General features: G+C 39.7%; 1 protein-coding gene across 1 annotated transcript in view; it reads right to left on the reverse strand.

Moving 5' to 3' along the window:
* MFSD6 (major facilitator superfamily domain containing 6) overlaps window positions 1–24975 on the reverse strand; it is a 52106-nt gene that overhangs the window by 6383 nt on the left and 20748 nt on the right. Inside the window, exons 2-3 of the mRNA XM_007464967.1 lie at window positions 15409–15506; window positions 464–625 (exon numbers count right to left, since the gene is read on the reverse strand). Coding sequence (XP_007465029.1) covers window positions 464–625; window positions 15409–15506 — 260 coding nt within the window. The remainder of the gene's footprint in view (window positions 1–463; window positions 626–15408; window positions 15507–24975) is intronic.

The raw sequence follows: 24975 nt of genomic DNA on the forward strand, positions 1-24975 counted from the left end.
CCTGCGCGTCCGGAGCCTGTGCTCCGCAAGTGGGAGAGGCCACAACAGTGAGAGGCCCGCATAACGCAAGAAAAAAAAAAAAAAAAAAAAAAATCTCCTAATGGAACAACAATGATGAACTCTCTTTCCTCTAGCATTATTATCAGCAGGTTTAGGGTACTTTACTTCAAACTAAAAGCACATGTGATTATTCATCTGTTTGGCTCCTTTGAGCTATCTGTGTAGCATCGCATTAAGCTGTCAGAGAAGCGTGCACGGTTACAAGCTGGCTCTAATCACAACTACTGAAGCATACTGCTCTGCAATTTTGACTACCATGAAAGCTAGAAAGAGAATATATGAACAATGGAGTTTAGCTTCTGGCAATCTTCAGTAATAATTTGAATGTTTATTGAGGGGTTGCTAAAAAAATTTATTAAGTTTTCATCAAAGAAGAAAGGGAAAAACAGAAAACCATTCTTACCAAAATAATTGACTAACACGCCTCCGATCATGGCTCCACAACCTCTCCCCAAACCCAGATGAAGGCCCTGCAGGATGCCCTGAGCAGACGTCCTCAGCTCTGGGGGAACCGCAGCGCTGAGATAAGAAATGCAGGCTGCCCAGATGGCCGCGTGTGTCACTCCTGGAGAGGAAGAGAAGCGGGCGGGGTGACAGATCAGCACTCCTTACATTACTCTTTTTTGGAACATGAGTTATTTACTTAACTATATACATATATATATGTATACACACACACACACATACACACACACACACATATACATATAGATATATACACACACACACATATACATACCTAATAAATATTTTGCGGTAAAATATACGTAACAAAATTTATCGTTTAAACATTTTTAAGTGTATGGTTCAGTGGCTTTAAGTACATTCACAGTGTTGTGCAACCATCACTACCGTCCATCTCCAGAATTTTTTTATCATCTCAAACTGAAATTCAGCAGCCATTAAACAATACTATCTCCAGGCCCTGAGAAACACCATTTACCTTCTGTCTCTATGAATATGACTGCTCTGGGTACCTCATATAAGTGGAATCATACAGTGTTTGTCCTTTGGTGTCTGGCTTATTTCACTTAGCACAGTGTCTTCAGAGTTCATCCATGTTGTAGCATGTGCCAGAATTTCCTTTTTAAGGCTAAAGGATATGTAGCCTTGTAACTTTGTTTATCCATTCATCTGTTAATGGACATTTGGGCGGTTTCCACCTTTTGGCTATTGTGAATGCTGCTGCTGTGAACACTGATGTGCAAGTATCTGAGTCCCTGCTGTCAGTTCTTTTGGGTATATACCTAAAAGTGGAATTACTAGGTCATATGGTAATAATATATTTAATACTTTGAGGGACTGTTTTCCACAGTAGCTGCACCATTTTACATTACTACTAGAAACGCACAAGAGTCCCAATTTTTCCATATCTCACCAGATGTTATTTTCTGTGTTTTTTTATAATAGCAATCCTAATGGGTATGAAGTGGTATCTCATTGTGCTTTTGATTTGCATTCCCTAATGGCTAGTGATATTGATCATCTTTTTATGGCCATTTGTAAATCTTTAGAGAAAGTCTTTTGTCCATTTTCAAATTGGGTTGTTTGGGTTTTGTGCTGCTGAGTTGTCAGAGTTCCTTATATATTTTCGATATTGACCTCTTACTGGGTACCTATTTTGACATTAAGAACATATATAGATCAACGGAACAGAACAGACCCCAGAAATAACCCATGCATGTACAGTCAATCAATCTACAACAAAGGAGGCAAGAAAATACAGTGGAGAGAAGACAGTCTCTTCAACAAGTGGTGTTGGGAAAGCTGGACAGCTACGTGTAAATCAATGAAACTAGAACACTCCCTCATGCCATATACAAAAAATAAACTCAAAATGGTTTAAAGACCTAAATGTAAGACATGACACCATAAAGTTCCTATAAGAGAATACAGGCAAAACATTCTCAGACATAAATCGTAGCAATATTTTCTTAGATCAGTCTCCCAAGGCAAAAGAAATAAAAAGCAAAAATAAACAAATGGGACTTGATCAAACTTAAAAGGTTTTGCACAGCAAAGGAAACCATCAACAAAACGAAAAGACAATCTAAGAAATGGGAGAAAATATTTGTAAATGATGCAGCCAACAAGGAGTTAATATCCAAAATATATAAACAGCTCATACAACTCAATATCATAAAAACAAGCCAATCAAAATATGGGCAGAAGACCTAAATAGAAATTTCTCCAAAGAAGACATAGAGATGGCCAACATGCACATGAAAAGATGCTCATCACTGCTAATTATCAGAGAAATGCAAATCAAAACCACAATGAAGTATCACCTCACATGGGTCAGAATGGCCACATCGTTACAAAGTCTCGATGGGCTTCCCTGGTGGCGCAGTGGTTAAGAGTCCGCCTGCCGATGCAGGAGACATGGGTTCGTGCCCCGGTCTGGGAAGATCCCACATGCTGCAGAGCGGCTGGGCCTGTGAGCCATGGCCGCTGAGCCTGCATGTCCGGAGCCTGTGCTCCACAGCGGGAGAGGCCACAGCAGTGAGAGGCCCGTGTACCGCAAAAAAAAAAAAAAAAAAAAAAGTCTGGAGAGGGTGTGGAGTAAAGGGAACCCTCCTACACTGTTGGTGGGAATGTAAATTGGTACAAACACTATGGAAAACAGTATGGCGTTTCCTATAAAAGCTAAAAATAGAGGTACCAATCCCACTCCTGGGTATATATCCAGAAAAAATTCTAATTTGAAAGGTACGTGCACCCCAATGTTCATACCAGCACTATTTACAATAGCCAAGACACAAAAGCAACCCAAGTGCCCATCAACAGATGATTGGCTTAAGAAGATGTGGTATGTATTATATACACACACACACACACACACACACACACACACACATATACACAGTGGACTACTACTCAGCCATAAAAAAAGAATGAAATATTACCATTTGCAGCAACATGTATGGACCTAGAAATATTATACTTAGTGAAGTAAATCAGACAAAGACAAATCCTATATGGTATCACTTATATGTGGAATCTAAAAAATAATACAAATGGATCTATATACAAACCAGAAACAGACTCACATAGAAAACAAACATGGTTACCAAAAGCGAGAGGGAGGGCAGGAGGGGTGACAAATTAGGAGTATGTGATTAACAGATACTAACTACTATACATAAGTAGATAAGCAACAAGGATTTACTTATAGCATAGGAAATTATATTCAGTATAACAACTTATAATGGAATATAATCTGAAAAAATATAACTGAATCACTTTGCTGTAATCTGAAACTAACACAGTATATTGTAAATCAACTGTACTTCACTTTTAAAAGATTATTTCCAATTTCTTCCATTATAATTAGCACTATGATTAACATTTTTGGAGATACAGCTTTTTTTTTTTTGCGGTACGTGGGCCTCTCACTGTTGTGGCCTCTCCCGTTGCGGATCACAGGCTCTGGATGCCCAGGCTCAGCGGCCATGGGTCACGGGCCCAGCCACTCCACGGCATGTGGGATCTTCCCGGACCGGGGCATGAACCCGTGTCCCCTGCATTGGCTGGCAGACTCTCAACCACTGCGCCACCAGGGAAGCCCTGGAGATACAGCTTTTTACACATCTTATTTACATTGGCTATAATTCTACAAGTGGGGTTAATGATTCAAAGAATATAATTTTTTTTTGCCTTTTAATATACAGCTCCAATTTGTTTTCCAAGAGTGAAGAAATTTACAATGCCTCATTACCAGTTTCATTATATCTTCACCATTTGTTGGCAGGGAGGGGAGGGTAAAGATAACAGGTGAAAGAAAATTTGATCATTATTTTAATGTACAGCAACTGTGCACTGTATGAATTTAAATCTTTACTAGAGCACTGCTTTAAGTGTAATAGGAAGAGGGACTTCCCTGGTGGTCCAGTGGTAAAGAATCCACCTTCCAATGCAGGGGACGCGGGTTCGATCCCTGGTCGGGGAACTAAGATCCCACGTGCCGCGGGGCAACTGAGCCCACGCGCCACAACTATTGAACCTGCACGCCCCAATGAGAGAGCCCACGTGCCACAAACTACAGAGCCCACATGCCCTGGAGCCCGCGTGCCACAACTAGAGAGAGAAAACCTGCACGCCACAACTAGAGAGAAACCCGAGCAGACTGCATGCCATAACGAAGAAGATCCCACATGCCTCAACAAAGATCCCGTATGCCACAACTCAGACCCAGTGCAGCCAAAAAACTAATAAGGAAAATAAATGTAATAGGAAGATATTGTCACAACAGGTTTTATAGATAGCTGGAAAGGATTAAGAGATCATCTGGTTCTGCCTAGATTAAGTCTTGGACTTGCTTCCTGAAAAATAATCTCATTTGGAGATAATATCAGAAACTCAACCTATGTTTTGGAAAATTAAACTGAAAGATTAATATTCATTTAAGATTTAATCTGACATTAGTCTGCTTCTGCCCAAAATGGAATAACAGGGACTGGATTTACTTCCTTCTTGAAACAACAAACAACTGGACAAAATGTATGAAACAATAGTTCCCAAGACACTGGACATCGCCAACAAGGACAGTGATCCCAGAGAGATGGGAAACAATGAGGCGCTCCAGCTTACTGCCTGGTCAGAGTTTGAAAGCTGCAGGGCACAGAGCGGGAAGCAGTGAGTTGAAGAGATGGAGCTGACAGTCTGGGGAGACCAAGGCAGCTGGAGCTCCAGGTCAGAGTACCAGAGAGCAGAGAGTTTCACAGCAACTCCAGAGATCTGCAGATGGTTTCCCTCAAGTATTCAGCAGAGTACTGATTAGCAAGAGCGTGTACAGAAACTATCCAAAGCTAGGGAGATAACCGCCCAAACACATTATAGAAAGCATTCCTCCGAACCCATACAGGGCTGGGAATAATACCTGTTTCCACCAGCCACACTGGAAAAACTCATGATTCCTGGGATTGGTGGAGTACTCAAAGGGTCTTGTGTTAGTATTATGAAACACTGCTCTGGTACCATCTAAGTAATGTTTAAAAGCAAGACGCAAAAGGATCACACTAGTTCCAAGTAATCTAGTTGTGTCCCAGAACAAAGCTCAAGAATAGTGGTAGGAATACAAAAATATCCAGCACCTAACAAGGTAAAATTCACAATGTCGGACATATAATCAAATTACCAGGATGATTTTACTTAAGTAGTTCCATAATAGAATCAACAGTATTTTTACTGGGTACATTAGATTATATGCCCTATAGTAAACTGAGAAATATCAAAATAATTTTTCTTATATGTTTCAGTAATAATTTCAAGTAGGCTGTTTTTTAACTAGAAAGATGGAAGAGGCAGTATGCACACTTAATTAATTTCCACAGAATTCAAATGAAGTGTTTGCTTTATCTGACTAAACAATTGCAGTACCTTAGATAATGCCAGCCTTCTCAGAATTGAATAATGCCTGGATAGAGTCTTAACTGTAAATGCTGACACAGTAATACAAAATTAAAATATTATATATTTTAAAGAATAGATTATTAAAGATGCAGCTAACTCCATTTCTTTCCAGATATGCATAGTTTTTCATTAACACTAAGGAAAAAACTCAAAAATATTATGAGAAATAAAATGAAATTTATTCAACATTAATTAGATTCAATAGTAACATCCAGCATAGATTTTGGAAATTATTTCTTTTTTTTTTTTTTTTTTCTTGCGTTATGCGGGCCTCTCACTGTCGTGGCCTCTCCCATTTGCGGAGCACAGGCTCCGGACGCGCAGGCCCAGCGGCCATGGCTCACGGGCCCAGCCGCTCCGCGGCATGTGGGATCCTCCCGAAACGGGGCACGAACCCGCGTCTCCTGCATCGGCAGGCGGACTCTCAAGCACTGCGCCACCAGGGAAGCCCTGGAAATTATTTCTTAAAGATGAATCATCAAAGACCTGAAACCACATCAAATGGTTGTCAATTAACTTTAATGGTGATGCCAAGTCTATTGTTATGTCTATGTTTGACCAATCAATTACAGGATTTACAAGTAGACAAAGATGGGTCTATGTATTTATGTGACCAAAACAGTAACAAATATATTTTTGCTATAATTCTAGATCAAATATAATTCTAGCAGTTATTCTCTTAAATGTGAAGGCTTGGACACACACAAAATCTTCCAATAATAGAGTTCCTTTTTTTTTTTTTTTTAATTCTAAGGGTTTTCTAAACCTTTGAGTCTTCTAAGATAAAGTATTTTCCAGCAGGATGACTTAAATTAGGATACCTTTAAACTACTGTTAAAATTTGTTGGCTGGTATTAAGTGGCAGTTATAAAAGATTCTCTGTAGTTAGAATTCCAGAGTTTCCTCATTGCTTTTTGGGGACTGATTAGATCATTGGAAACTACACTCTTTAAAGCAACTCAGGGCATTAACTGAAGGGAAAAAGAGTAAAGCATTCAGTAAAAAAACTTTTCTCTGGTACTAAAAGCAGAAGAATGAAAGCCATTTGGCTTTATGTTCCAACATTTTCCAGGGTAGACGTAGAATTAAAATTGGTTTCTCTGAAATACCTTTATTTCAAAATATCATGTAAATAGAAGAATCCATATTACTTCCTAGAAAAGAACTAGCAAATGTAAATCCACAAGAGGGGATTGGGTTGATAACAATACCTTGTATACAAATGACAATTGTGGAGTTTTGGTTCTTGTTCTTAAACTTGAATATGCAACCTAGTAATCATATTAATAATCTGAAACTCTTGCCAATATTTTTACTACACTTGTTTTCTGGTCCTCTATAATAAAGTAATCTAGAAATCTAAAAAAATTAATTCCACCATTTTCTGTATTTGTAAAATTGTATTTTAGGTATAAAACAACTTTCCTTTAAAATTTAGAGGGTAAAAGATATCATAAGCAGAAAAAAAGAAAATGTTTCTTCTTCTTTCCCTTTTATTAGAGAACTGTGAAAAAGGAGTAGATGATGATTCTCTACATGATGAAATAAATAAGCAAATGTATTGTGTCACTGGTAAATGTGTTTACCCTAGAGCTATACCTTTTTAAACCTTTTAGTATGAGGTAGCTAAGTTGGTGGATCAAACAGTAAGAATAAAAGGATGTTACCTCCGTGACTGACAGTAGTAACAAAGGCACATGAATTGACTCTCCTTGCAATGTTATTAACTCTTCCTTGGCTACTTGTTACAAAACTACTGATAATTTTGAGTGGCAATTCAACACCAACTCACATGACAGGTGCTTAATAAATATGTTTGAGTGGCAATTCAACACCATATGTTAACTGACAACAAATAACGCTCGAAGACCACATAGGTCATGGAAACTTAGCTTCTCAGTCCTTTCTTACCTTTACTGTGGTCCCTCGGGATTACCTTCAAGGCTAACAGAAACTCAGAGATATTTTCACACCACCTACTGCCAAGACCTTAACTGTTTGTGAATACACTACATTTGAATAACCTAGAACCATTAGAAATAATTATGATTAACATTTAATTTCTCTCATTAATAACGTTATTATAGCAGCTTACTCTACCAGGAGCTGTGCTACGTATTTTACAAAGACTATCTCCTTTATTCTTCCTAGTAATAGGTACTATTTTTTTCTTCATTTTCCAAAAAAGGCACAGAGAGATTAAAGTGCCTTGTTCAAAGTGACACAGACAACAGGGTAGTGGAACAGGATTTGAACCCAAGGTGTCTAAGCTCGGAACTTCAGTGCTTAAGTACTATACTATACATCCTCATAACCACTGTTAAAAGTATTCTATAATAAATGTAATCATCTAATTTGAGAGGTTTTCTTGATAATATCAAACATGCCCAAAAATCTATCAATTTTTTAAAAATGTACATTCTTACCACCTTCTTCCCCTCCCTCCTAAAAGAGTTCACATCACACATAATATCAAGTTTTTTATATGCCCCCCAAAACTCTTTACCTTATAGTATTCAACATTCTTACCTGATCCTGCAACACGAATTTCAAGATTGTTCAGTCTTGGCCCACAAGAATGCTCTATTGCAATACATGGCATGTATTGGTATGAACAAGAAAAAATCCTTTCTTCCCAAGAAGAGAGCTGCTTTTTGTACAGTGCTGCTTGGCTTGCGGGAAATCACATCATAATGGCATGGGAGGGGTGAGAACTGATGCGGTATCGGGGAACTAGTATTGTTTAGTTTTTCTTGCTCTGCCACTGACTTGTGCTTACTGAACACAACACACATATCCCTTTAGCAGTGGCACACTAAAGCAGTTGTGACAAACCTTTTCCATTGATGAACCAAAGCATACATTTCAATTAGCTCAGTGTACCTCTCAAATGCTCAGATTAAAAAAAGTTTCTGAAAGATCAACCTGGTAAAAACCAGTAAGAGACTACTCTTCAAAAAACAACGCAAGAAAACAAAAACCAAACCAAAGCAATAACAAACCGTCCACTGGGCAGGCAATAAAAGGAGTCAGTATTGGTTAAGGTAATGCTCCTGTTGTAAGAGAGAAACCTCAGAATCTTAGTGGTTTCACCCATTAGATGTTTTCTTTTCTTGCCCGTATAAAGTCCAATGGTCAAGGGACAGGAAGAGTAGCAGCTGTGCTTCACATAGTCATTCAGGGACCCAGGCTGCAGAGACTCTGTCTTCTTCCTCACATGGTTACCCTGGGCACCGATATCCAGCAAAGGACGGAAGAGAGGATGGCACATGGACAATTTTATGGGCTAGGTTTAGAAGTGACACGTGATTCCTGCTTACATTCCACTGGGCAGAATCAATCATATGCTCATACCTAATTGCAAGGAACTGGAGTCCAGTGTGTGTCCATGAAGAAAAGGAAATAGCAGGTGAACAACAAGCCAGTATCTCTGCCAAAGACAGGGCCACCAACAGCAATGGACCTTCCAAAAAGAGTAGAGGACCCCACAAAGAGCAGTGGACCTAGCAGAAGCTTCATGAACCTTCTTGTGTCGCATGAAAGAGACTTTATATATGACACGCAACAATCAGCACTTCCACGCCCACCCATGTGCAGCACTGCAAGAATCTCCTGCATTCATTCACTCAACAGTCCTTACTGAGCACCCAGACCACGTGCCGGAGCCCCTGCTTTGCACTGAGACTGTGACAATATACAGAACACGTGTTTAACCACCACAGAGCTTATAGTCTGGCGGATGGAAGGGGGCAGGATTTACCTGAAGGAGGAGCAGACTGAGCTTCTTGAGGAGAACAAACATACCAGGACCTGGCACAGGGCTTGACCCGTAACAGCAGCTGAGCAAAAGAGAGCTGAAACGAAACTGAGCAGGCAGTGGCCTGTGGGCTGGGATATAAGGAAGAAAGCACTTGTGGATAAAAGGTACCTTGGGTAACAATGGAGAAAACTGCCAACTCCCACGTATGAGTAAAAATGGAAAGAAGAAATGAAGTTTCTATAAGCTTCACTTTGCAAGTTAAAAAAGGAAAGACATGTAAGTTGCTTTAAAAAAAATGTCTATAACTAATACAACAATGTTTTGGGGGCCTTCGTGAATTTTACATGCTGGCATTATACCCTTGGCATACCTTAAAACAGGTCTTAGGAGACTGCCACCCCAAACTGCCTGTGTTTAAGGTCAAGACTTAACAACACTATATACTATATGCCCAATGTCTCCTCATAGCAAGCCACACATTAGAACTGCTTTTACAGCAAAGCCAGTAAAAAGTTCACTTCCCCAAAGATAACTTTAAAAACACTGTACACTGACTAGTCATTTATGGCCGGGCTCTCATGCATAATTGCAATGTAACCTCTTAGGGTAGAATCTTCTAAGTTACATTTCCCCTGGTCCTGATTTTTATTATAACTTTTTATTTTACTTTTATTGCATGTTATTTAACATTTATTGAAGGCTAACTATGTGCCAGGTAATATGCTATATACTTTGCATAGAATAGTTTATTTAATACTCATATTAGCCTATTCTGTAACACAAAAGTCTAAGAGGCTTAAAGTGATTAAGCAGCTTGCCTAAAGGACACAGAGCTTATAGGTAGGGGAGCTGGAATACAAGATAGTCTAATTCAAGCCTGAGCACTTTATGGTTTCCAGCTTACTGCATATTTTGGTAAGCTGTCTCAAATATTTGTAGAATGAGGTAGGGACATAAGTTAAGTAAATGATTAAAACACACTGCTGTTTTTACAAATGTACAATGGATGGCAGGATGGTATCCTAGGGAAAAAACTAACATATTAAAGATTCAACTTTTAAATTTAGTTTTCAGCTTTCCTTCACATATTTATAAGCTTCTGAGATAGAACTTCCTCTATTATTCAAAAGCTTTAATAATTAGAAAATATCAACTATAGTACATTTTGCAGGGGACTGTGAAATCAAACAACAAGCATTTACAGTATATCTTCCTGTGTGCATGCTTCTTTGGAGATTCAAAAACTGTAAGGCGTGGTCTTTGCACTTAAGGGTTAAAACTAAGTCAGGAAGTAAAACTAGTATTTGTTAAATAAAATAATTGGGTAACAATTAAGTGCTAAACTGTGTAACATAGTCCATAACTCTGAGAACAGTTCAGAAAAGGAAGAGGTAAGTGTCAGATGCAGTTTGCCAGAAAAGGATTCTTGCAGCAGAAGATATTTAAAATGAATTCTGAAGGGACAAAATAATGTCTATTTTTAAGAGATTGTATAAGAACTTTTAGTAACTGTAAAGCATGGGAATGATAAAGAATAAAACTGCTGTTATAATTTATGACTATTCTGATTAAAAATTAACTTTAGCAGTAACATCAATGACATCCGTATGCCAATTTATTCACTGAAATACTAAACTTAGAGCATTTTGTATATCTTATATATTCATGTGACAAGCTACTTGTGTTTTAAGGGTTAAGTCAGACAGAAAATTTCCAATGTGGATGATAACAGCCTGGAATCACGGCTAGAATTTCCACTGTCAGATAAGGGCTACATTGTAATGCTTTCATAATTTCTCCATGTTCTTCCTGAGAGGAAGGAAAACATGATTCTCACTCGGCTGAGTAGGCATAGTAAATAAGAAAGTAAAGCTTCATAAATGTCAGTTCAAGCTCTCCTACTGGTGACATTAAAAAACTATCTTTCATCATAATCTTAACCCGGATCCTACTGATCAAGCAATCTGCAGAGAAGGACGCGACACAGACCTCATTTTCACCCTTCAGTGCTTGAGCCATTAATTTGAGTACCACAAAAGGACCGCTTTAGTTACAGCAGCCCTGGTCTGGCCTTACTCTCCTTAAATACATTTTAATAGCAAAAATAATTTGAATCACATCCATCTCAAAGTCTTGCAAGGATTCACAACCAACACTGGCATAAAAATGAGCATAAAAAATTTGACTGTGATTTTTATCAGAAGTGTATACTCTGGATCACAATCAAGAATATGTTTAAATGCTTCTCGTACAGAAGTAAAGGAGAAAAACGTGTGGGTTCTTAAAATGAGATCTTATAAATAAATATAAACTATCCTAATCCCTCCACTGCACCTAGCAATGCTTTTAGGCACTCAGACCCACTGTCTCTTTTTAAAATAAATTACAGACTCCTTATGAGTAGGAAATACATCTTCTGCTTCTTTACATGGTGGCACCCGTTGCCTACTGAATAAGATGTTTGCTGCAAAAGACAAGTGAACGGCTAAAAGGCTGCAAGAGACACTGGCTACTAAATGTGAGAAAGATCATAGGAAAGAAACATCCTCATAATCCCCAACAGTCTTACCTTGACCCCAAAATAGATACCCACATAGCCTCCTTCCTAGGGGTCTAGAGAGGAGGAAATTTGCTTTATCCTCATCCCATCAGCTAATTATTACCAACATAGCCTGAGGAGACACATGCTGAGATGATGATCAAGAGCTTCAGGGAATGAACAATAACAAGGAATCTTCCTCCATCAGTTACAGGTAACCCCAAAGAGGAAGAGATGAGTAGCCAGCGATATGGAATAAAGCACATCCCCTGTCTCCTCCCCTTCTGTTGCTCCACTAGGTGGCACTAGTTCTCATGGTGTTTTGGGGATGAGGCACGGGGTGAAAGGTTGAAGAGCTAGACCTCACCTCTATTTTTTTTATTATTATTTTTTTTTTTTCGCGGTACGAGGGCCTCTCACTGCTGTGGCCTCTCCCGCTGCGGAGCACAGGCTCCGGATGCGCAGGCTCAGTGGCCATGGCTCACGGGCCCAGCCGCTCCGCGGCATGTGGGATCTTCCCAGACCAGGGCACGAACCCATGTCCCCTGCATCGGCGGGCAGACTCCCAACCACTGCACCACCAGGGAAGCCCCTCACCTCTATTTTTTAAGAAGCCCCTCAGTGTGGCGCTGGGGCTGGAATCAAAGAGTGGAAGTGCTGACTGTTCAGTGTCATGACCATCAGTGATAAGAGCCAATGTCCTGCTTCCCCACCCTCCCCCTCCTAAGGCTGGGTCTTTGGAAATCGTCAGGTAGCAGTTCCAGTCAAGGGATTAAGGGGCATCTATCATGATAGTGGGCTTGTCCTGTAATTAAATCATTCCGTGTTTCGTCATCATTTCTTCTTTTACTGCATCCTAAGTAGAGCTGCCTTAAGCACAGGGACTTTAAAGTCATTTGGATGAGCCTTGTAAATTTGGAAGAATTCAGACTGGAAAAACAAACCTGTTCAGTCAGAAGTGTGTTCCTACGAAACAGGATTTATTCCACATAGATAATCCACTGTTTTCCATAGTGTGGACATGGGTCAAACAAAGGCAAGGGATTTTTTGTTGTACAGCCAAAACACTCAGCACTCACTTCTGCCAGGGAATGAAACCGTCTCCTCCAGTTTTAGATGCAAAGAGCTCTGCGGAACTGGTCACAGAGCCCTGTGTCAGATGTGGAGAGTCCCCGTATTTACAGATTCCCCCTTTTTACTTGCTTCAGATCAGTAAGTAGGTTTCTACTGGGGAAATCAAATGAAACACAGAGGTATAAACTGTAGCCTGCCACAGGAAGCAGGGATAACTGCCCTAAGGTGCACATAAATACATATTATAAAAATATGTACTGGGTCAGCAGCTTAGGATGACAAACCCATCGAGCCCTAGCCAAAGCCTCCCACTCAGGTTTCCTGAGATGCCATTCCGCTCTCCACGGCTGTGCTTTGGCACGTGGCTCTTCTCTGTGCCAAAATGTCTGCTTCTCTTTAGGCCAGTGGGTGGGGTCCTGGTCACCCTTCAAAATCCAGCTTATCTGTGATTTCCTTGGGGAATCTTTTAATAATATCATCCTCCCACTCTCTGCTTCACAAAGCTAATCATTCCCTCCATGGAGCTCCTTCTCTGTTACCTGGCACATTTTTCTGATTCCATCTAACACACTGGGTAGCAATTATGTATTTATACATCTGGCTTCCAGAACAGACAGTGAGAACTTGAGGCCTAAGTTAATATATTGTTTTTTAGTTATATTCCCAGCACTCAGCATGCTGCGTGACTCTTGGTGGCTATTTAACGTATCTTTAATAAATTAACAGGAGAAAAGACGTTTTCGATTCACAACAGCATTTGTTTTTTCCCCTCTTATAAAATTCTTCTCTTGTTATAAATGTCTTCTTTAACCACTGTTTTAAAAAAGCTTCTCTCTTTTGCTCTCTTTTTTAATTAATTAATTAATTTATTTATTTATTTATTTATTTATTTGGCTGCACCGGGTCTTAGTTGCGGCACACAGGATCTTCAGTTGCAGCATGTGGGATCTAGTTCCCTGACCGGGGATCGAACCCAGGCCCCTTGCACTGGGAAGCGCAGAGTCTTAGCCACTGGACCACCAGGGAAGTCCCTGCTCTATTTTCTTAAGTCACTAATGCAAACCATCCTTTTTTATCTAATTCATATTAAATTAAAAGGAGAGAAGAAGGTATATGCATGTATTTTTATAACAGGTATACCAGTTTTTTTGTTTTTTGTTGTTTTTTTTTTAAGTAAGAGTCTGCACGTGGTGTCATACCAATAAATAAAGCAGTTAAGTCAGGCGAGCACCCTGCCTCATAGAATAGAGTCAGAATTAGAGGTGGGAACCCCTAAGGCTGTTGCTTATACCTTGTTGTTGCACATTTCTTTCCTGCAGTTCATATTTTGTGCTTTGTTTTTCTTACATGACACAATACTGAGGTATGCCCCACCTCAAGACTATTCAAGAGTTCTAATTATTACAAACAATAATTTCTTATTATAAGACCAAATTTCCATTTTCTATATATTTATAAACAAAATCTCTTTTCATCATTTATACCACTGCATCAGACCTGAGAAAAGCACCTTTAAAGTGTGTACATATTTGAATTTTATAACTTTAATGTGACTATAAATTATGTCTCCTTTCAATTAGGATAGGTTTTTTTTTTTCATTGCCACAATGGGATTTGGTGAATGAGCTTTTGCATTTTATACATTTTGTTTAGATATATAATTGTGAGTCTTTCATCTTAGATATTATGATAAAGAATTATGTTGACTGTATGGCATTTGCATCCTCAGGGTTAGGGAAAATGATAATGGCAATCTATAAAGCTAATAAAATTGTATATAGTCATAGACTGTTTGGTACAATTAATGATTTAGGAGCCTGGACAGCCCCAGAAGACCTCAACTCCAGTGACGTTATCCTGAACCTTTATTTTAATCATAATGCCAATCACCAAATGGTTTAGCCAAGCTGCTAATAGAACTTCTCAGGATACAGTCTGGATTATATGAGCTAATGAATAGAAATCAATGTTTTCACTGCTCTTAAGCCACATGGCAAGAAATTTTCTTCAAAGTTACATGTTGAAGGGTCCAGTGAAGCAAAGAGAAGAACTCAGGTCAGGATATTTGAGCAAAGACGTTAAAGGTGCATGGAAATCAACAGCCTGACTATAAAGCTTGCATTACAAATCACTAGGTGTGATCAAAGTAACTGAAGAAATATAATAATTATGACAACCTTTTTATTTTTTTTTGCAGTAAGTATAGTTAACCTACAAAAATACCAAAATCTTTAAAATATAAATCCTTTTATATTGAAAACCACCTTTGGATGTGTACACCTAACAACTGTACATGAGAGTTTATTGCAGAGTTCCTCTTTCTTTGTTTAAACACAAGGGTGTGGGAAATAATCCAGCTTTGTTTGGCTCAACAAACACAGAACACTCAGAGGAACTGAAGAACCAGCCCCCTGACGTAACCTGTTCCTTCACAACCACTTCAAACTCATATCAAACAGTGCCTCTGCCCTTCCTCTGTAGAGTCAGATGCTGAGGGCCACTGAACTTTCATGTAGTCATAACTCAGGTAGAAAAATAATTCTAATTCCAACTGTTAACTTGCCTTGAAGAACTTCCATGGGGAGAACAGTCCAGGCATTTTCCAGGTAGGAAATATAAATATAGCGAGCCGTATTGCAGGCCAGGCCAATGTACAGAACCCTAAAAAAAGCAAAGGAAAATAAGTTGAGGCTCTGGTAGAGATACAAAACATGCGAATATCACCTAGATTCTCCCCTGCCCAAAACATCCATCATCCAGCAGGCAGTGTTCCAAACTCAGAAGTGGGGAAGCTAAAGGACAATTAAATTTAACCATAAACTCTTAGGAATAAGAAAACTGCTTCTAACTTATCTGCTCTCAGCCTTTGCAAAATGCTTGTTAATATAAAAGCAAACATCACCCTTCCTGAAACTTAATTAGTAGCTGAGATGATGCTTTTTTAAGATAGTCTGGGCATTCTGCCATCTGTAATGACATTGCTGGCTTTCTTCCACGTGGCTGTAGGGTAAATATGCCTGGGATTGTAGCCACTTCACTATGATGGGGGAAGGACAGGCTAAAAATGAGAACATGTGAATATGTGCCCCCCCCTGATTTGACAGGTTTCCTCAGTTCTGCTCCTACTAGTATTCTACTCACATTCCCCCCCCCCCCCCCCCCCCGCTTGCAATACCCAAGACACCAAGCAGTTTCACAAAGAGACTCTCAAGGTCATTGAAAACTGTCATCCAATGATGAATAATAACTATTTGGAAATCAAACACTTTTTCCTAACAGTTCAACTGATACAAGTTCATTATTTTTTTAAAAAAATCCATGATATCACATGCTTACAAAATTGATAAATATATATCAGCCTCTAGCTTTCACTCTCACAATCACCACCACCAAAATTATGAGTAAAAACAAAATAAACAAAGGCCTAAAATGGTGAATCCAAGCATAAGGTTACCATCTCTCTCATTCTGAACTAGACAGGCTGGTTCGGAAGCAAAAGGTGGCTACTTCTCTTTACAAAAACACAACCCAGGGGATTTCTTTTTCTTGGTTGTTTTCCATTTTCTGTTAATTTTCCCAACCTTAACGCTTTTCTTGTGTTCTAAATCCAAGTGGATGAAAACTAGAAGGTAAAAGAAATAAACCAATTTGACAATCAGTGGTATTTTCCTAATCTTACTCAACTGTATTTTTATATTAAAATCATTCTTATAAACAGTGTCCTCTTTTTCCAACACTGGATCAAGGAAACGAAATGCTCTGAGGCATCCAGCTGGTATTAACTGCAAATATGGAGCAGAAAGAAATATGGGGAAAGACAACAACAGGGTTGAGGGGGTGGGGATGGGATAGGAAATGGATATTAGAATTGATTTAGGAGCTCTTCAATAACGAAAAGGTCTGGGTTGTCTGTCATATTCTTTGGACTTTATGCTCTTTTTACTTGTACGTTTTGAAGAAAAAAAGTATGTTTCAAACCTGTTTGATAAAAAGTTTGCTGAACAAACTTGCTATAAATCCGTCAGCCAGGGTCCCAATGCTAGGAAACAGCAACGAAAAGCCCACAGGAGATTAAAATGCAAAATACACTATACAAACACACAAGTTACACAAATATGTTTCCTTCCAGGTTCTAAAGCAGCCCTGCTGATGACATCAACTTAGTCTAACTCATGGTCAGCAAACATTTTCTATAAAGGGCCATATAGTAACTAGGTCTTGTAGGTCTTTTGCAAATTCTCAACTCTGTTGCTGTAGCATGAAGGCAACCATAGACAGTATGTAAATGAATAAGCATGGATGGCTGTGTTCCAATAAAATTCGAATTATGAACACTGAAATTTAAATTTCATGTAATTTTAATGTATCACAAAATAGTATTCTTCTTGTGATTTTTTTTTTCAACCACTTGAAAGTATAGAAACCTTTCTTAGTTCCTGGGTCCTACAAAACAGGCAGCAGGCCAGATTTGGCCCCTGGCCATAGCTTGCCAACCTCTGACCTAGCTCATTAGTTCTTATTAACTCTGCCTGTGCATCAGATTTACTCGGGCAACTGTTAAAAACTACAGTGTTGAGGCCCATGCCACCCTCAGTTAAGGCTCTTTAGGATTGGAACTCAGGCTCTGTGCTTTTGAAAGCTCCCCAGGTTATTCAGATACTGAGCCAAAGGTGGAGAACCACTGATCTAGCTCATTCTAAGCAGCTCCAAGTAATTCTTGCCCATAATCCCATCATAAAAAGATTTGGTACTACATCTTCCTTGTGTTCATACTGCCTATCCTATACCCTTCTTTTGAGCCCACTTCTGAATCAGGGTTACCATGACAACCGCTATTCAATCCAGGCCACAGTCCACAGGGCCTGGCCCTAAGTAACACATAAGAGGTAGGCGGCGCTATGCCTTCAAACCTCTCTCTACCCACGTGGAATTCAGCCACTGGAGTCTGTAATCTCTCAGACCCTTAGGTCTCGGATTGCCACCGAACCAGCCCAGTGACTACGAGCTTGATATACCTTTCAATTCTTTTCCATGTTTCTAATCTCACAACTGATAGTTCTTTGTAAAGGTGAAAACACAAAATCAGAAGTATCCAGCGCAAATTACTTCATCTCTTAGAGCCTCAGTTTCCTCATATATCAAGTAGACAACAACATCAACTCTGCAGGCTTGTGATAATTACAACACAGTGAGTTGCCCGTAATAAGCACTCAATAAAAGGTATTATTATTACTATTCTTATGATTATTTTAAAGAAAAGTGTCCAAGTATCCTTCTTTTTTCTGATAAAACTTTTATCCCAGAATTCCAAAAGAGAGGACACTAGCATTCCTCCCTCACCAACCATTCTGGTGAAGCCGGTGGCTTAAAAAGAATCGGCAAGTGTAAAATGATGAGCAGAAAGGAAGGCAGCATTTTGATCTATGAAAAGGGAAAGAAGTAGACAACATATTTATTGAATAATCACTGAAAAGTACTGCAGCAACCTAAGAATCTCATTAATATCTGAATGGGATATTTAAACTGCTGTAGTATTCACTGTTATGGGCTGAACTGTGACCCCTCCAAAATTCATGTTGAAGGTCTAAGTCCTAACCCCCAGTATCTCAGCATGTGGCTAGATATGGCGATAGGGCCTTTAAAGAGGTGATTAAGGTGAAATGATGTAATATGGGTAGGCCCTAATCCAACATGACTAGTGTCCTGATAAGTAGAGATTAGGACAGAGACAGACACAGAGGGAAGACCAGGTGAAGACACTGGAAGACAAGCCAAGGAGAGAAGTCCTCAGAAGACATACATCCTGCCAACACCTTGATCTTGGACTTTTAGCTTCCAGAACTGTAAGGAAATAAAATTTCTGTTTTTTGTTTGTTTGTTTTTGTTTTTTGTTTTTTGTTTTTGCTGTACGCGGGCCTCTCACTGTTGTGGCCTCTCCCGTTGCGGAGCACAGGCTCCGGACGCACAGGCTCAGCGGCCATGGCTCACAGGCCCAGCCGCTCCACAGCATGTGGGATCTTCCCGGACCGGGGTGCGAACCCGTGTCCCCTGCATTGGCAGGCGGACTCGCAACCACTGCGCCACCAGGGAAGCCCAAAATTTCTGTTCTTTAAAGCCAGTCTGTGGTGCTTTGTTATGGCAGCCCTAGGAAATGAATACATGCACACTCATGAAATTAAGGATTTGCTAATAAAAAGGAATTTATGTTTTACTAGATCATCTTCTGGACAAATTCTTTATGCTGAATAAAGAATGTTTGGAGTCCTAGAATTTGCCCGAGCATTAAGAGGTCTGGAAATACAGAAAAATAGTCTGAAAAATGCCTCTCAGTTACATACAGAGACCCATTGAACACCTACAGTGAAATAGCTCAGAAACAACATCATTGCTTTCCTATTTCACAAGAAGTCAGTAAGTATAAAAGTAGACAAGAAATAAAGACAATTTTAGAACAGGTGTTATAGATAACTGATCTATAAAGAACACAATTGGTAAGGAGCAGATGATTCAGCAGAAAATACTACACCATGGAAAACCCAAATCACTGGTCAAACTCCTTGATTCTTTATTTGAGCAAAATATAATGGTAGGAGAAAAGTACTTATCAGTTTCTAATTTCTTACAAAACCACAACCCACAGTGTTGACAGGATAAGTTGATTGGTGATTATCTTATAATGAAACTGGTACTTGTTTTTTTGTTTTGTTTTGTTTTTCAGAAAGACAGTATTCAAGATACAGAAGCAATTAATTGTGAGTCATCCTGCAATTCCTAACAGAGTATGGGTTAATTATGATGCCCTACTTTTCTAATTTAAACCATCTATAATATAACATGACTGAATAACCCCTGAGAACATTTCTAAATTACAAAGAACATGAATTTTGCTCAATAAACATTAACTGAGATACCGCTATGTAACATACACTGTGCTGGATGAAAGGGAATGAAAATGAAGAGAAATCCTCCTTGCCTGCAAGGAACTTAGTCTAGTGGGGAGACAGGCACAGAAGCAAATAAGTTAAATACAATACCCTAAGAGGTCTGCACAAAGTGCTATGGCTACACAAAGGAGAGGTTCTTAGCTACCCCTGGGGGTCCCAGGACACTTGGGTTAGAAGCAAACGGACAAAGGAGGAGGGACGAGCATCACAGGCAGAGGGAACAATAGAAAGGTTAACCATAAAACCTCAAGCATTTGCAGGCAGAGAGGGTATTTGAAGATGTAAGAAGGATCAAAGTCTAAGGATTTATGAAGAGATAAGTGAACTTTTCCAGCCCAGATCCAATCTGGAAATTATTCTCTATTCCAGAGACAATACAGGTTATGAGCAGCAGAGAAAGATTTAAGTAGGATTATCCTACAATGCTCTCAGATGTATGAGATGAAAGGGCAACAACCACGCAAAGAGAACCCATTCTCAGCCGAATGAGTAATTGGCAGCAAGCATGTTGCAAAGCCTCTAATGGAGAAACAGAAAAGTTCCTCAAAAAAGAAAAAACACTGGATGAAAACAAAATGCCCTGGATAAGGATGGCTCTTATCAACCAGACATGGAGCATTTGCAGATGGAGTCTGAACCTGTGGTACAAGCCCTCGCACAAAGACACAGTGTTCCAAAGCACAGAAGTGTTGCTCCAGGGCTGGGTGGAGATGAAGACAGACTAGCGGGACTTCCCTGGTGGCGCAGTGATTAAGAATCTGCCTGCCAGTGCAGGGGACACGGGTTCAAGCCCTGGCCTGGGAAGATCCCACATGCCGTGGAGCAACTAAGCCCGTGCGCCACAACTACTGAGCCTGCGCTCTAGAGCCCACGAGCCACAACTACTGAAGTCCGCGTGCCTAGAGCCTGTGCTCTGCAACAAGGGAAGCCACCGCAACAAGAAGCCCGCGCACCACAACAAAGAGTAGCCCCCGCTCGCCTCAACTAGAGAAAGCCCACCTGCAGCAACGAAGACCCAATGCAGCCAATAAATAAATAAATAAATTTATAAAAAAAAAAAAAAAAAAGACAGACTAGCAACGAACCATGATTCAGAAAGTAATATTTTGACAGGTTACAGGCCATTGGGACAATGTCCTCAGCTAGAGGACAATGTCACCTAGCTAGAGTTTCATTAGGAACACCAGTTCCTAATGGGAAAGAAGTGGTCATTAGTACTAGATACTTGAAGCACAGTCTACTCTTTGCCTCATGTATGAATCAGCTTAGGTCTTCTGTATGGTAAACAGTATATGGACTCACCCTTAGGCTGAGTTCCATCATTCCCAGATCATCCTTTTATGGTCTATATGAACTTGTCAGTAAAAAAAGTTCTTTCAGATATTGCTACAGATGTCTTTTTAGAGCAGACAGACATCAGCTGCTAATTAAGGTCAGGATTCTGGTGCTTAATGCAAGCATTCAGTGTAAGCAGTGCCCTCCCCCCCAAGAATGAAGCTTATTTCCAGCATAATCACCTAATACTGACAACCATATAGTAAGATGATGTTCCTGATTGTCAGCTTTAACAGTAGGAAAATATAAATCCAAACTCTTTCAAAGATAACTAAACTAGAAGGTTTAAGCCTTGAAGAGTTAAATTTTAGTCTCGAAAATTAGTTTTTTCATATTCATCCTCCTCCTCCCAACCAACCTGCATGATGTAATGTCACTGTGGGTGTCCTCCCAGGATTTCTCTGCCTCTATGTAGCAGAATAGGGTTTTACTGTCACTGTTTGGAATCTCTTGTCCTGCCTCCCCTTTCTTGTCCTCTCTACCCTGTGTCCCATACCCAGGGCTGGCTGGCTTGAACGGATCCTAACTGGCACTCCTTGGAATTCCCACCCTAAGCAGAGGGCCTGAGCTACCATCACAGGACACTTCTCATGCCACAGTGGTAGCAAAAGCAACCAGACAGAGTGAAGACGTGGCCAAGAGTCAATGACCTGAGCAACATGTGGCAGAAGCTGTCACACCTCATGCCCAGTGCTTACCTAGAAGTGGCAGAGCTGATGACACACCTGTTACTTCTTCCAAGACACGACTCTGGGCACTAGTATCTCTGATTGTGAGAGTCCTACCCTTGAAAGTGCTCATCTCTTCTAAGAAACCATCTCAAATGTCCCCAGGTATAACTGATCCTATCTCACCATCTCAAATGTCCCCAGGTATAACTCTTCCTCTGTTATACTCTTTGTTTCCATTAGAGTACTTGTCACAATCTACAAGTGCTATACACAGAAGACCGTGAGTTCCTGGGAGGCAAGGACTGTGTCTTTTTCATCTTGTACTCAAAAGGAGCCTGCCTTACTCAAGTGCTCAGTGAATTATAGTAAAGTAATTTAATATAATCGTTTGTAAATGGATAAAACATGAGGACAAAAAGAAGCACTATTCTCATGAAAACAGCGTTTCTCGATGGGCCACCATCATTTTGGATGCTATAATTCTTTATCATATGGGACCCACCCATTCACCGGGGGATGTTTAGGATCCTGGCCCTTGGGCGCTAAGTGACAGTCTCTGAAAAAACTAAAATGCCCCCTCACACATTTCTAAACACCTCCTATTGGGAAGCACTAGATAAGTCCCTTTAAACAAAGGCTTCCTGGTCACTGTATCATAAAATGTCCTGTGTGTGTGTGTGTGTGTGTGTGTGTGTGTGTCTCCATATTCAAGTTATATTAGTACCTAAACAAATCTAGAAGGAGACAGACACCAAACCATGATCAATGGTTACCTTGGAGATTTGTGATTACAGACAATTCATTGTCTAAGGAGTGTATTTCTGTAGATTTTGAGTTTGCATAGTGAGTTATGTACTTTTTGAAAATCATGTAAAATTAACATTTAAAAGATGGGGAAAAAAACTATCAAATTAGGCATGGGAAGGCAGCCATTAAAAACTTAGGTTAAAATAATAAAAAAAACTTGGGCTTCCCTGGTGGCGGGGTGGTTGAGAGTCCGCCTGCCGATGCAGGGGCCACGAGTTCGTGCCCCGATCCGGGAAGATCCCACATGCCACGGAGCGGCTGGGCCCGTGAGCCATGGCCGCTGAGCCTGTGCGTCCGGAGCCTGCGCTCCGCAGCGGGAGAGGCCACAACAGTGAGAGGCCCACATACCGCAAATAATAATAATAATAATAATAATAATAATAATAAAAAAACGAATAGAATTCTGTACCCAAATTGTTTTTAAAGTATCTTTGTCTGTGTTCCACACAAAAGAAACCAAAACTGATGGAAATCATAACCCCAATAACAGAATCATTTTCGAAGAAAAGGTCTGGCCCTAAACCAAAGATTAGCAAATGTTTTTATATTTTTGTGTTTCAAAATGTTTAAGTTGTGAATATGTTACATCTTATCATTAATCCACCAACCACTAACTATTTGATACTGTCACCTAAAGCGAGCTAAAAGTCACTGCAGAACGGTAAATACAGCATTGCAATCCTCACATCAGGGAAGGAAAGTTACATACACACGTATTATGCACTTAATGTGAAGAGACTATCTCTGGAAGAAGACACTAGAACCTCATATCACTGATGGGCTCTGGGTGGGGGGTGGAGCTGGGGGACTGCCCCAAAGGTGGGAGAGAGACTTTACTGAATATCTTTTAGAACTCTTGAATTTCTTCCCATGTGTGTATCTACTTTCTCAAAGAACAGAGATTAGTCACTGTGCTTCATGGAGCTATAAATAGGCACAGTAAATGATGTATGATGCTTGACCCATGGTTTTCCAATGAAGGGATCATTATCTGGGTTTCTATTTTGGTTTAAAAATAATACAACATTCTAGCTTAATTAATATTCAATATTATTTCTATCTTTTGAATCTGTTATGAGATTGGGTGTAAGTCAAAGATTCACACAAATTAGTTAAGAAAGGCACATGGAATATTCAGCATTGCCATGACTGTGTTCTTTCTGGACAAAGAAAATAGGCAGTCTATAGAGATAAACTTAAGAAAAGTATTCATTTGGTTCAAGAGCCACTTGGATCATCAGAAAGTATTATATGTAATACGACGGGAACCTTTGAATCAAAACCGCTAAGAACAACCAAAAAAAAGATTCTATTATAAAACATCTTTTTTGGTAGACTATCTGGCACAGTGTGCTGCCTAGCTTCTGTCCTCTAGCCACATGAATTCCCAGTGGACCCACTGGGCCACTGTCCCCACCCATCCCTACCTGTGACCTGATTCCTACTCCTCCTTCAGATCTCACTCAGCTCCTTATACATGATCACAGCATCATGTGCCTCTCCTCATAACCCTTATCTCAGTTGTAACTGTACATTGACAACTTGACTGTATGCTCCATGCAGAGTGATGTCTATTTCATATTATGTTGGCTCAGATTTATCTCGTGTGCTTGACACATAGCAGGCACTCAATAAATACTCATGGACTAGAGGGAAAATATAAATACTTTAAACAGAACATCACACAACAAATATTTATTGAATGAACATACTCTGTGTTAAGTGCCAGGCATATGGTAGTGAACACGATATAAATGTAAACTATGCATATACTATACTTGTAATTATATGTGTATGTAGGCACCTATTATATTGGTAATTATATATGCATACTTGTAATTATATATATATGTATAAGATACTTGATCATGGTATAGGAATAAGTGATGGGTATGTGAAAGAATGAATCGACTTATAAAAGAGGCCTAGAAATAGAATGATTAAAAAAATGGATGTCCACATTTGGCAATATTTTTGATTAATGTTAACAGGCTATGCTCGAAGATAAATATTCAGTCATTTATGTGGACAAGGAATAGTTCAACGAATAGCAGACTATAGTCTGCTTTTGCGGGGCATCCTGAAGCACCATGCAATGGATCCTCAACACATGTGCACAAGCAGATAACAAGGATCTTGGGTACCCACAAGCCTATCTGACCAGAATAAGAGCATGTAAGCCACAAAGCTCAGAGTCAGTGGCACTGCCATACCAACCACAGCATAGCCAAAGGGATCACCAATAGAGACCCTGGAAGCCACCAAGCTTCTATCACCAAACAGGTGTATGTAGCTGGCCACTGACCCATCTTTGTAGAACAGAGAATAAGAACCACACTGTATATCAGAAGAGTAAACGGGGTAAAAAGAATA

This window comes from Lipotes vexillifer, unplaced genomic scaffold, assembly GCF_000442215.2.
Source record: "Lipotes vexillifer unplaced genomic scaffold, Lipotes_vexillifer_v1.1 scaffold903, whole genome shotgun sequence".
Taxonomy (NCBI): domain Eukaryota; kingdom Metazoa; phylum Chordata; class Mammalia; order Artiodactyla; family Lipotidae; genus Lipotes; species Lipotes vexillifer.